Below are 14,597 nucleotides of genomic sequence, written 5' to 3'. Positions count from 1 at the left end.
AGCGTCAAGTAGCCCCACAGGGGGCCCCCTGTTCTTCCGAGACCTCCCCAGATCTCCCCACTGATGAGGTACCCAGGAAGAGACTGTGCAAGAGGAGTCACTTGGACTCCCCACAGGAGTCTTTGACATCCGACACTGACTTGGATGAGTCAGAAGGGTCCCCGATCCCCCTCTGAGGATATCGCTTTTGCGGAGATATTAGAGATCCTGAGACAGAAGGGCAATTGGCAGTCCAAAACCCCTACTGAGGACGGGTCAGTGCTCTTGAAGGCTTTTGGGTCTCAACCTTCCACTTCTTGGGTGTCTCCGCCTTATGATGAGCTCATGGAGCTGATCTCTCGTAAGGCATGGGAGTCACCGGAGGCCATGGAACCTGTCTCTCGGAAGCCGAATAAGTTAATCTCTGCCCTAGTGGACAAAGCCTTTTTGACCAAAGGAGTGCCTGTTGATGCCATGGTGGTAGCTACAGCCAACAAAAAGGAAGTGTCTGAAATATCTGCATCTATCCATCCTCCTAACAGAGATTCTAGGATCATGGATAGATATGGAAACACATGTACTTTTTCTCTGCGATTGCTGAACTATTTAACCCATTTCACGAGACTACAAAGAGATCTCCTGAAAGAGGAGATACTCTCCAGGGTACGGTATCTGCAAGGGTTGCCGACAAAGTCAACACACAGCTCGCTACCCTAAACTCAGTTGTGAACTCGTCCATGCGTCTCATATCTTATGCAGCTGATGGTTCGATTAGAGCCGCTAATTCAGGCATTGCTCTGCGGAGACCAGCCTGGATGCATCTCTGTTCCTTTGCGGAGCCCTTTAAGTCTTCCTTTATCAACACCCCATTTGATGGCTCATCACTGTTTGGGCCTAAAGTAAAGGAAACTTTAACCAGGTGTGAGCAGGAAGGCAAGACCCTATCTGCCGTTGGAGTCCATTTTTCTAGCCCTACTCAGCCCTATCCCAAGGGACCTAAGGGCAGAAAAATGTGGTTCCAAAAAGCACAGGGAGCCTTTCAGGACACACGTGGAGAAACCCCCTATAGAGGCAGAGGAGGGGGTTATAACGGAAGGCGCTGACCGCGTGGCAGAGGGGGTCTGCAGCAACCGGGTGACAGAGGCCAGTTCTCTGGTCAGCCCTACCAACGCTCCTGAAAGGAGGCCCGGCTGTCTGGCTCTGGAGGCAGTTGGGGGTCATTTATCTTTGTACCCAGAAACCTGGCTAAACATAATGTCAGATACATGGGTACAAAGCATCATTTCCAGAGGATATTTCATACTGTTCTCTTCCCCTCCCACTCCTGTAAACAGAATCCTAGATGTTCCACCCCGTCTCAGGGAACAAGCAATTGTAGAGGTCCCAAATTGCAAGAAAAAAAGTGTCATCCAACCAGTCCCAGCAGACCAAGTTGGATTCGGAACTTACTTAAGATTCTTTTTGGTACCAAAGAAAACAGGGGACTGGAGATCTATCTTGGACCTCAGCAGACTCAACCAAAGAAAGAGAAGTTTCGAATGGTCACGCTTCAGTCTATTCTTCCCTTCCTAGGGAAAGGCGATTGGATGTGCTCCATAGATCTCAAGGACGTGTACTATCACATAAAGATGAACAGATGCTCCAGGGATCACCTGCGTTTCCGGCTGGGAGCCAATCATTACCAGTTTCGAGCTCTGCCCTTTGGTCTCACTACAGCCCCCAGAGTGTTCACCAAATGCATGGCAGTGGTCACAGCTCACCTGAGGCGTCTAGGATTTCAGGCGTTTCCATACCTAGACGATTGGCTCCTCACCGCTACCACCAGGCATCAATTGACTCAGGCAACACAATATATTCTGACACTCTGCCATCAACTAGGCATTACAATCAACTTCGAAAAGTCTGCCTTATCGCCATTGCAGCATACTGTTTTTATAGGAGCAGAGTTAAGATACCTCAACCACCACTCTATGTCTTCCAATCGAAAGAGTCTCACTTCTTCGACAACACGTCAACTTACTGGTGTCAAAGAACAAAGATACAGCAGCAGAGGTCTTGAAGGTGCTAGGTTTGATGGCGGCAGCAATCCTGGCTGTACCACTCACAAGGATGCATATGCAAATCCTTCAATGGCTCCTCTTTGCTCAGTGGTCTTACCAAAAGCTACCGATGCACCACATGATTCTCATCACAGATTCTTGCAAGAGAGACCTGCGGTGGTGGTTGATGTCTCCTCATGTCACAATCGGAAGACCCTTTGTCCCCCCCCCCCAGTAGCCACTGTGACCACGGACGCTTTCCTGAAAGGGGGGGGGGGCATTTTCAGGGAAAGACTGCCCAAGGCACATGGACGGATCAAGAGTCACATCTACATATCAATGTTCTGGAGTCGAGAGCGGTACTTCTGGCGTTGCAGTACTTTCAGGACTCTCTTCCTCTAGGGACAATTGCAATTCAGACGGACAACATGTCAGTGGTCTAGTACTTGAACAAGCAAGGCAGAACCAAGTCTTACCCCCTTTGTCGAGAAGCCCTCAGGGTATGGCAATGGGCTGTATCATCCCAGCGTTTTCTGTTAGCAACGCACATCCCGGGGAAATCCAACGTGATAGCGGACAAGCTGAGCAGGGCAATACTGTTGCCTCACGAGTGGTCTCTCAACCAACAAGTTGCGGATTTGATTTTCCACAAATGGGGCCAGCCTTGCTCTGACCTCTTTGCCAGTCACATCAGTACCAAATGCAGAAGCTACTTTGCCCTAATACCACCTCCAGGACATTCCCAGAGAGATGCACTCGTATTCGATTGGTCCCTGGGTCTCCTATATGCATTCCCACCTATTCCATTAATACCAAGGGTTTTACAGAAAGCAAAATTGCTGGGAAGGACAGTTATCCTCATAGCCCCCTACTGGCCTCGACAGATTTGGTTCCCCTTCCTTCACCATCATCTGCTGGAGGATCCATGGATCTTGGACCCAGTTCCGGACCTTCTGGCACACCAGTCAGGGGACCTCCATCCTTCACTGCAGTCCCTAAAGCTGACTGCTTGGCTAATCCACTTCCCCTAATTGCCAGGCTTCATTCACTCTCAGATGATACAAGACAAATCCTTTTGTCTTCTCACAAGCGATCCAACAGGAAACTATACTGCAGTAAGTGGAACAGGTTCTCAGTTTGGGCCAATATACAGAAAATCGACTCTTTCCGAGCTCCTTTATCGTCCATTTTAGAATTTTTGACAAAGATTTTTAAGGAAGGAGCAGCAGCTGCCACAGTTCGAGTCCAGTTACCCACCATATCAAATTTCCACCTTGGATTCGATGGGTTAAGGGCCATAAGTTATCTAAGGCTTTTCTTAAAGGTGTTTTTCACATGAGACCTCCTGTCAAAATCCCTTATTCTCCCTGAAATTTGAATTTTATGCTGTCTCAAATAATTCTTCCCCCCTTCGAACCAGCATCTTCTTGTGATCTCACATATTTGTCCTGGAAGACTATATTTCTAGTGGCCATTACTTCTGCCTGCAAAGTGTCAGAACTTCAAGCATTATCCTTCAGACCTCCTTACATGATTTTCCATGCTGATAAGAGTATCTCTCAGAACAAACCCCTCCTTTTTACCTAAAGTCTGTTCTGAATCCAATATCAATCAGGTCATTGAGTTACCAGTCTTTTTTCCCCAACCACTCTAACAAATTAGAATACATGCTGCATAAACTTGATGTACACTGCTCAGAATTTATCTTGATAGAACTAAGGATATTAGAAAATCAGATCAACTTTTCGTATCCTTTTCGGAGGCCAGAAAAGGTAATCCAGTGGCTAAATCAACCCTATCTAAATGGTTATCAGATTGTATATCCTTTGTTTATGTGAATGCAAACATGCCCTTGACACAGAGACCTAAAGCTCACTCTACCAGAGCCGTTTCTACGTCTTCTGCCTTTCAAGCTACATTGCCCCTTGACAATATTTGTGCTGCAGCCACTTGGTCTAAGCCTTTATCACGCATTACAAAGTAGATAAGGCTTCTAGGGACAGGTCTTCCTTTGGTTCCACGGTACTGAAAAATGTACTTCCATGAGCCACCCAAGATTTAGGGTGCTAGGGACACTACCCATCAGTGAGAATAAATGGCGAAATTTAACAACTTCACATAAAGAAGTTATGTACTCACCGTAACGTTCCATGTGAGTTGTTCATCTCGCCTTTATTCTCACGTCCTTCCCGCCTTCCCCCTCCTGGCTGACAGTTGACTTAGAGGCTAGTACCATCCTGGTTATTCAATACTTCTTCTTCCCCTTTGGGAAGTGCTTCCTTGTAGAAAAAGAAAAAAAGGTATATATACTCGCAGCAAACAAGATCTGAGGTAATTCCAGCAGTGCATTGTGGGATAAGGGGCTTGGTCTCGAGCTACTGGCAAACCTTGAGCTTTTGCTATAGGACGTGTCAGAGCCGAGGTTTTGACAATCACACCTAGACTGGTCACTAAACTGCCCACATTTGCGCCATCACCCATGCAAGGTACATAGATGAAAAAGTGGATAGAAAAATATTAAAAACAAATGATCCCAAGAACGTTCCCATGGTGCACCCTAACTGATTAATGATGAAAGCAAACTTCTAAACTCTTACAATATAAGAGTGTTTATAGTTTACTGTTTTCAATTGTTAGAAAACTTTATGTAAATCACCATTACAATACTATTAAGCAGTTGCATAAACAACATGAACATCATATTGTGTTCATAAATGTAAATGATGTTAGATAAAAAAGTTCCAGCATAAAATATTCACTCTGGAGACATGAAAGGGAAATGAAATGTAAACTACGGAAAGAATAAGTCAATATTTACAGCAACAGACATTCTATTAACTGAAACTGTTTGATTATTACATGACAGAAGCATCCAGTCATGGTATAACACAGGATTAATGATGCATTTGTAAGCACTAAAATAATTATAAATCTGCTAAGGAAAATGCTTGCAAGAAATATGAAGGGACATGGCTATATTAACCAGCTAAATTTCATTTTAATGATGTTTTATACATAGTACTTTGAAACTGAAGGATAGTCTGACTAATAGAATTTAAGGCTGATGAACATGATAGCAATGAATAAAGCTTTTCTCCTCCCTCCTCAACAGCATATAAATAGATGATAAAGAAACAGGATAAATGGAAGTGAACTGGATTTTTTTTTCTTAAATTTGCTGTTTCCTTTGAAGAATTCTATGTAGTCATTTCCTGACAGGGTGCTGTATGTAAAACAGTAAAACAGAAATAATTACTATTTATATTGAATTGTTGGTGTGAGACAACATGGGTTAAGATGATATATGAATTTTGTAAGCCCATATTTCAGCCATGCTGAGTTGGTACATACATTAAAGAAGAATAGAAAGCTACAAAGCAGTGGACCTCACAATTTAAATGTTGTTAGCCTTCTATGCAATAAGAAATGGAAGTGGTTTACTATAATTTGACGTGATCAATGAAGGAGAGGGATCATTAGACAGACCAGTAGGAAGTACATGGTATTTAAAAGTGCTACACATTATGTGATTTCTTAATCTGAGTGGCTGTGTTTCATTGAGGTTTGATGCATGGGGCTTCCTTAAGGTAGTGGCCTTAGGGATTACTGAAGATAACAGGAAGTTCATAGGTGTTTACTAGGCTATTGACAACAAAGGCCTTTTTAAGCCTAGCCATGCATCCCAAATCTCTGACAAGTTCTGGTACCCTTGATAAGTATAAGCAGGGGGCTTGGGAGATGAAACATTTACAAGCTAAGGCCTGAGAGATGAACCATTTACAGATTTCCTGTGCCTTAGTTTTATGTATGAAATAAAAGTAAAGTTGTCTCAGAGCTCTTAAGAAGTAAATAATATAATAAATGAAGTTTAACTACACAGTCGTAACACCATTTTAGATATGGAATTACTATTAGAATGAGGGCATTGTGAAGTCTGATCTAGAAGAAAGGATGTATTTATGCTGGAGTGAAAGAGGATATCTAGTTGATTTCAGCATAAGTTATCAATGACAACATCCCAGGCAAAATATAGCTTCATAGCTACAATACAGCTGCACAGAAAAGTGAAAAGGAAGCAGCATTTTAAGGTAATATGCTATAAAGAGTTATTAATAATGGTCAAGGAGGTATGACTCCAGTCGCTCTACATGATATATATGCATGGTTGCAAAGAGATTATGTGAGTGAATCAAAACAATTACTAAATTATAAACTGTGTAATAAACAGGACAATAATGTATGAAGCAATAAATGTACAGGTTAGGCAAAGGCTAAACTGAAATCTGTTAAAGGTTATGAAAAAGGAAGGGATGTTAAAATATATTATTTGCATGTGAATAAACTGAAGAATAATACAAACTAATGTTATTATGGCTTACACTTTATAACTATAGTAGAACTACAAATGTAAGCATGGAGCCTGGTTCTAGAAGAGTTTTGTAAGAGAAGCGCTATAGTACATACATGACAACTTGTACATAAGTCAGGTTACATGATAAGGGTTAGAAGATTGTGTCCAGTTAAAATCATTGTTAAAAGTAGGGTCTATATTAGATAATCGAACTTTCAAAAGTTCGAATGTGATATGGTCGGACACTATATGATCAAACCTTTAAAAGTTCGAAAATCTAATAAAAAAAAATAAACTACACAAATAACCTACCTGAATGTTTTAAGCAGGGGGGCAAGCCCACCTGCACCACCCATGTGGGGGGCTGTGCCCCCCACCCCCCCAGTCTTTAAATATACCAACTCCGAGATCGCAGTACAGTGCAGAAAAGGGAAATCTTCCCATTATGCACTGTACTGATATCTCCGTTAAAACATTCAAAAATTCGATCATATGGTGTCGACCATATGACAGTCGAATTTTTGAAAGTTCATTCATCTAATATAAACCCATTAAAGTACATGTACTGAGTTGTTAGTGGATTTCATAATTATTTGGCTTTATCAATATAAACTTGAATACAAGAGAGTCTGTGTTAAAAATATCTTATAAATTTCACTTGTGGCACACTAAAAATACTTGAGCAGGGCAGTTGGTAAAGAAGGACAGTGAACTTTACATCCCCGAGTACCTCTTTTACACTACAAAATGCATCTTTCACAGTGAGTTTTTTATTCAAATCACAAATTTAGAAGTCTTTGCTTCTTGGTACATACCTTTTCTTTCTGCACATGAAGGCAAACAGTACTATTGCTGTAAGAAGTATCACCAGTCCTCCGGTAATGAGAATCGGCAGCAAAGCAGGCCCTGCAAAAAGAAAAACAAAGATTTAAAATTGTGATATCTACTGAAGAGCTGCCCGTTTTCCTTGCACATGAAATTAAAGTTCTAAGTACTTTTAGGGCAGAGACAATACACTCCAGAGGGATTATCTCTCTCAGGATGCCTAAGAATATCTTGAAATACAATAGGAAGAGCTGGGAATGTCTGGGGATACAACAGGATGAGCTGCAGACTGTTGCTTGGGGACAGAAATCTGTTCCACATTGCTTATTTTGATATCACTGAATCCTTTCCTGGGACAAGAGGTTTAGAAAATTACTGGAGAGATATTCTGCTGAACTATACACACTGAAACATTTAAGAGGCTCGAGGTCTATATCCGAAGCTTGTAAAAGTTACAGGCATCAGCTAAGCATGTGTGATAAGGTGGTAACAGTGACATCATATTATTTTAAAAAAGAAAAAGCAGACTGTCTCAACTGGTTACAGCCATTGTTAGTGGAGTTCTGCTTTGAGTAATGTTGGGCCATCATCTTGGAATGGTTTGCTTATTCCGTTTTGACTATTTATTTCTTCCTTTAACTCTTTTGTTGGTGAGGAATGTCTGCAAAGTATGCCATATTAAAGGTAGAACATCATTCTACAGATGATAACATATCATTTTGGCATAAACCCTTGGAATGAAAATATTCAGTCACAGTGGGATTGTTATCTGTATGAAAGTGTAAACCACCTTAAAAACAAATCCATAGTACTTTAAATATGGACCGCGGTGGTGGTGCTGGGGTAGCGTTATCGCCTCACAGTAAAACGCTGTCCGGTTCGATTCTCAGCTAGAGTGTCATCTGCATGGAGACATGCGTGAATGGGCGTACCTTCGTTGAAGGTTGTGTGTCAGGGCTGGTAACTCGGCACGTAAAAATCAACTACCAATCATTAGCGGACCAGAGTTCCTCTGTGGCAACCCCTAACCAGGAAAAGGCGAAAGACACAAACAAACAAAAGTACTTTAAATATGGAGCAGTTTAAGAACAAAATCAGTGGTCTCCGGTTCTAAACTAGATATTCTACAAGAAATTGTTTTATATTTTTATGGGGTCTGCTCTGACCAGTAGTCTTAGTTTTCTAAAAAGTCTGTGTGGATATGTAATAAAGTCATACAAGATACGGCATGCATATATCCTCCCACACCACCCTGATAAGAGTCCTACTCAAACTGCCATAAAAGTACATGCCTGAGGAGCTGATTTGTAATCAGCACTGAGTGTTACTCTCAGAATGATATCTCCCCAATCCTTTCTTCAAGCAAGGTGAGCAGGCTTTTGACTAACTCATTTATCCATTCTTGCTGTCTTCTATACTGCTTACGCCAGTATTCTAAACCAGGTCATCTAAGGATTACACAAAGCTTTACTTCATAAGGACAGGGATGTAGCATGGATTATAAGACGTTTATGTAATATGTTTATTCAGTTACAGTTACTAAGAGTGAATGGTAAAAGAGTGAATGCTCTTTTTCCTATCTTTCGCTAGCTGCCAGCTGCTCTGTGTACAAGACTGCGGCATAGCGGGGTGTGGGAATTTGCCTTTCCACACTGTTGTGCAATCTCAGAGTTGGCATATATAATTAGTATGGGGCATGGCAAGTTCTGCCCCCCCATGTTGGGGGGGGGGGGCTGCATAAAGTAGTGTTTTTTGTTAGTTATTTTGTGATGTAATTTTAAAATATTTATCTTTATTATTGCTCTTTTAAGCATTTGCTGTTTGGTTAGGTAATTGTTTATGCATATATCTATATATACCTACATACATGTACGTGTGTGTGTGTGTGTGTGTATGTGTGTATGTGTGTGTGTGTGTGTGTGTGTGTGTGTGTGTGTATATATATATATATATATATATATATATATATATATATATATATATATGAGAGAGACAGGTGTGTGTGTCTTTATATGACATGAAATACAGATGCCTAATTGAGACCTTTTATAAATTAAAAAAAATCATTCACTCTAGGGAATCTAACCTTGGCAATGACATTAACAGAACATGCTGGACAGACAGGTATGTCTCCCAAAGACTGCTGCTGCTCGGGAATAAACTTCCAATTTATGTGAAGCAGAGCTCCTCAATGACCCTATTCAAACGCAGGCTGGACAAATGGATGGATGACTACAAATTCACCCCAGGGGTGGCACTCATGTCCCTCATGGACAGGGGTAGGCAGTGCTGACCTGTAAAGTACATCCATCTAACCAAGGACAATTGGAGCAACCCAGGATTGATTAACATGGCTAGGCTTATAAAGGCTCTAGGACCGCTAGCCTAGTAACCTCCAGTGAGCCTATGAAAAAGGATAACAAGTGCCATACTACAATAAATTCATCATACTACAGATGTCATATATCATTTTAGCATAAACACTAAATTAAAATGAAGACATCCTGTCACAGTGGCACTGCTAGGCATAGTCCGGTGTAAACAACTATTAAACAAAAAGGAAACCTAGTGCTTCATGAATGATGACCAAGAGATAACTACAGAAAAATCTAATTGTTTTAAAGTTTTAGAAGATGGAATGATGGCCGCAGAAAATTCAAACTGATTACTTTTTTAGCAAATATAAAGACGTAAAACTTGAAAAGATTATAGCATGATGGCACTATAAGCACTGTGCTATCAGCATAAAAAGTCAAGTGCTACATTCATAAACACTGCCAGTGCTACACTCATTAAAATAGCACAGTGAATCTGCTGCATGCTTTTTCAACCAACTGCTCAAAATATTAAATCAGTCTTTGCATACTGTACTAATAAAATAAGGTGTAATAAACCATAGATAGTAAAAATTGGCCAACTGGAAGCCAAATCTATGTGCTAGTTAATTATACAATAAGGCTTGAGGGGGTGGGCATGGTGCAGAGAGTACTGCACTCCCAGGGGTGTTGTGAAGCATGAGCCCAAAAGTTGAGTGCCTAACAATTCTTGGATTTCAGTAATATCTATACCATACACAACCCATGTGTCTTACTTTAAAAAAACTGGCATTTGCATATTTTTACAGCTTGAATTTTATTTTAATAATTTATGCATGACAATTAAGGTTTTGTAGTGTTTTAATGAAAAATATTTCCACTCATTTTAAATAACTGATTACTGGGCACGGTTATATTTTTTAACTTTGTGGAATTTTGGTATGAATATTTCACATCAGTTGTTTAAGGGACCCCTTCTATCAAATTGTTGTGTGGCACTGCATGGTCCAGTTTGTAAGCAAATGCCAGCACTACATAGCACTTCATCTAGGTTCTTGGGGTTTACTTTCTCAAAGTCATTTGGGTTTGTAATACCATGATGGGAATGGACCTCATTCCTAAGTCAAAGTATAATTAAAATTCATGAATTTAGTATGACTCATTTTGTAATTCATGTGGAGTTACATGCATTGGTAGCATATCTAAATATGACTATAAATTATTTTTATGAGACCCATTGCTTCTACTACTATTGCAACTGTCTGGTTATCCTTCCATATTGCCTTCATTTCTGCATGCAAATCCTGGTATTTTATGACTTTGTATTTCTCTGTACATAAGACAGTGTAACCATTTCAATGATCAATGCTATTTTTATCTTCATTTCATGGACTACTATATCTAGTTTTCTGACATCTACTTTTGGAACTGTTGATAATAGGTGATTCCATGTGAACAAAACTCTTTACAATGCTTTTTGGCTCACGTTTCCAATGTTTCTCAACTTCTTCAATATTGCAATGTTTGCACAATCCCCAATGCAACAGTCTTGTCACATTATTTTTTTTGCAAACATCTTTATTAAATTTACACATATGACAAAGGCAATCTTACATTTACATAAATGAAAAACATACAAAATGATATCACTGAAGTTACCAACAGCTTCCATCACAGACACCGTTGAAACAACTATGGCTGTAAATGCATACACTGTTGGAATCTCCTGGTGTCTGGCTGGTGTGTGATTCTCAAACAATCTGGAAATATATCGCTAATTGATAAGTATATTTCATGGCATTTTAACCTTTCAGAGTACTGCATTGTCTTAATTTTGCCTGACTGAATTGTTTTATAAATTTTCTGGCATTGTTTTCTGTTTCTCACCTGTCCTGAAACAGTTTTTTTCCCCTTCCCCCACCCTATTCGTGTGGTGTTGTTACAGTTGGTGGCTTTGCAGTTGCCCACCCCTACTGTATATTTGATCTGGGACACCCCCGCCAGTCTGGTGATCACTCTACTTAATACAGAGAGAACATTTGAGAAGGCCAACCCACTTAGGTTCTTAACCTTGCATTGTTTTGAATTTTTTTTCTACTCCTCCTTCCTCTTCTTGCACTTTAAAAAATGCACTTTATTTTGCTTTTGCATCTTCTCAAAAGTACTCAATTGTATTTATTCTGCTCCATTTATTACTGCTTGGTAGTAGCCTGATTAAATTGTAGCTCTTATTCTAAGCCTTTTGGTTTAAGCAACTGTCTCAGTTTTGAGCTTTTTTACTGGTTAATTGGGTAATTTTTTTAAATCAGTTTGCTTGTTTTCTATTGTTATATAAAAAATTGCACTTTATTCATCTGCTTTTACTGTATTTGTGTTTTTCCTACTTTATTACTTTATTTTCCTTTTGCTGCTTGTTCTTAAAAGTACTTAATTGCATTTATTCTGCTGCATTTATTAATGCTTGTTAGTAGCCTGATTAAATTGTAACTGTTATTCTAAGCCTTTAGTTGAAGCACTTGGGCTTCAAACCAGTTGTTTTACATTAAGAAGGTTTGTGGTCTGCACTGTTGTGGCAAGACAGGTAGCTTACATCCTTCTAAGTTGGGAGTTGCTGACTGAAGGCTTAGTGTCTGTTATTCTAAAAATGTATTAGTTCTGGTTTAAGCACTTGGGCTTCGGGCCAGTTATTTTACATTAAGAAGGTGTGGTCTACACTCTTGTGGGAGGAGAGGGTAGATTCTGCCCTTCTGAGCTGGGAGTTTCTGGTTAAAGGCTTATTGTGCCTGCTTATTTGAACTGTTTCTGTCTGAAATCGGTAAGCCTTGTTTGCTGTAGCATAGACTAAATCCAGACCTGCTGAATCTAGCTTTGGTTGTATAACTTGAGCACTAATCCAGACCATCTTTTTTGGAGAAGGTTCCCCTGCATCCTAGTGGCAGGAATGTGCAGTTAAAACTTGTCTGATTGAAGACTGCTAGAACGGGCTCAGTTTTTAGCTTTTTATTGGTTAAATGGTTAATTTGTTTAAATCAGTTTGCTCATTTTCTACTGTTATATTTAAAAAAAAAATACACTTTATGCATCACCGCTTAGCTAGGGTCAAACTATTCCCGGAGCCATAATGTCTGCTGTTTAAATTTTCCCTTAAAACTAGCCAGTTTTTTAGTTTTAGCACTCAAATCTGTTTCTTTGAGCTCAGCACTTCTTCAGAACTCGTTGTAAGCACTAAATAAGCTACAAATTACTACAGCACTCAACTTTCCTCACTTGTCTAGAGGAAAACAATTTTTAGTACTTAATAAATAAGTACCTATCCAGGCATTTCTAAGGGTCAGCTCCCGGTGTTTTCTCCCGTCTACCTGATGAATCTGGACAAATTGGGGCAAAGCAGCAATTGCGTCATGTACACAGACAACCCTCTCCTCCTACCACCCAACACTACAACCTGTGAGAGATGCACTTATACAGCCAAACTGGAAGCAAAGCCCTCTTCACCCAAGACTGGACTAGACAGTCAAGAGGAGAAGGTAAACACTTGCACCACAGCACACTCATCACATAGTCCCTCAAAACCTACACCACCAAAACAGACACATAGAAACACAAAACACACACCTACATTCACAGAGGCTGTCAATAAAAACCTGCTCAAGCAACAGACACCTCCAAAGCACAAATGCAAGCAACCTCCACCCCCCAACACAACCCAAATGATACATAGACCACAAACTCAGTGTGCCACTCAACCACACCCCATAAGGCATAACAACATACCCAACACTCTAGTCATAGGTGACTCTATAGTCAGGCACATTGATGTTCCACACACCAGGCTAAACAAGGAGAATGTTACTGTCAGCTGCCTGTCGGGTGCCAAGATCTGCCACATAATGCACGCACTCAGCTCACTCCACAACAAGTAAAAATATGACTCTGTCATTGTCTGTGTTGGTGTGAATGACCTGAGACGTACCTCCTGGACTACATGAAAAGTGGCATGGAGGAGCTCTCTGATCTTGTAGCCCAGGCAGGTATGACCCTAGCCCTGAGTAGCATCCTGCCATCACCCAGAATGATACCCCACAGTACAAGGACAAAATGATTGACTTCAACAATTGGCTAAGCTTCTGGTGCCATTCTAAGGGGATCCGGTATCTATCTGCCTGGGATGACATGGTCAACAGACCACGATGCTTTGCCAAAGATGGCCTGTACCTGTCGCTCTTGGGATTCCGGATACTGGCTAAGGCTCTTGTCACCCCTATAGTGCCTTTTTTAGGCAAGGTTCAAATGACAAATTCACCACTGTAACAGGTACAAGCAAGCAAAATCTGAGGGTAATGCTACTCATTGCTAAAAGTCTAAACCTCAAAATGCATTCACTCGAGGCACTCCTTAAAATAGAGAATATCGACATCTGTGCAGTGACAGAGACCTGTTTCAAGGCTCCAGAGAGCACCCCTGCATTACCACGCTATAATTCATACCACACCTTTCGACCACCTAACCTGGACCGAAACACTAAAGGCAGAGGTGTGTCCATATTCATTAAGAATATCCACACCTCCAGGCTAGTTGCTCAGCATTATGCATCTGAGATTATACAAGTGCAACTAACTCTGGGCAAGACCACAATCCAAATTGTAACTTGCTATAGATCCCCCAACATGCCCCAGGATTCCCACTCCTCTTTTCTTGATACACTGGAAAATATTAGGGTACAACCCAACACCCTCATAATGGTCGATTTCAACTACTCATGTACCAACTCTTTTGCTCAACATTTTCTGGAACTCATAAATTCCAATGCCTTGGATCAACTTATCCACACCCCCACCAGGGGAAGCAATATCCTAGACCTGGTCATTACCAACATGGGCGACCAGTGTTCTACACAAGAGGTCAATTCCTCGTTGTTCAGATCCGACAACAAACTAATCACCCTAGACATCAACACCCCCCCATTAGGGAAGCCACCGTAAACAATTTCTCCAAAGCCAACTTCATGCTTCTTAAGACAAAAGTGGCAAACTTCACGACACCCATGCAGATGGACAACAGAGGTATGACTGCAGAATTCTACACAAA

The 14,597-nt window shown here is 40.7% G+C and overlaps 1 protein-coding gene across 1 annotated transcript in view; it reads right to left on the bottom strand.

Moving 5' to 3' along the window:
• The window catches only part of LOC122792239 (discoidin, CUB and LCCL domain-containing protein 1-like), a 1,730,428-nt gene that overhangs the window by 212,084 nt on the left and 1,503,747 nt on the right, over positions 1–14,597 (bottom strand). The window contains exon 12 of the mRNA XM_044059988.1: positions 7,185–7,275. Coding sequence (XP_043915923.1) covers positions 7,185–7,275 — 91 coding nt within the window. The remainder of the gene's footprint in view (positions 1–7,184; positions 7,276–14,597) is intronic.

The sequence above is a fragment of the Protopterus annectens genome, chromosome 1.part2, assembly GCF_019279795.1.
Source record: "Protopterus annectens isolate FY-2018-M chromosome 1.part2, PAN1.0, whole genome shotgun sequence".
Lineage (NCBI taxonomy): Eukaryota > Metazoa > Chordata > Ceratodontiformes > Protopteridae > Protopterus > Protopterus annectens.
This window is presented reverse-complemented; position numbering and strand designations above follow the sequence as displayed.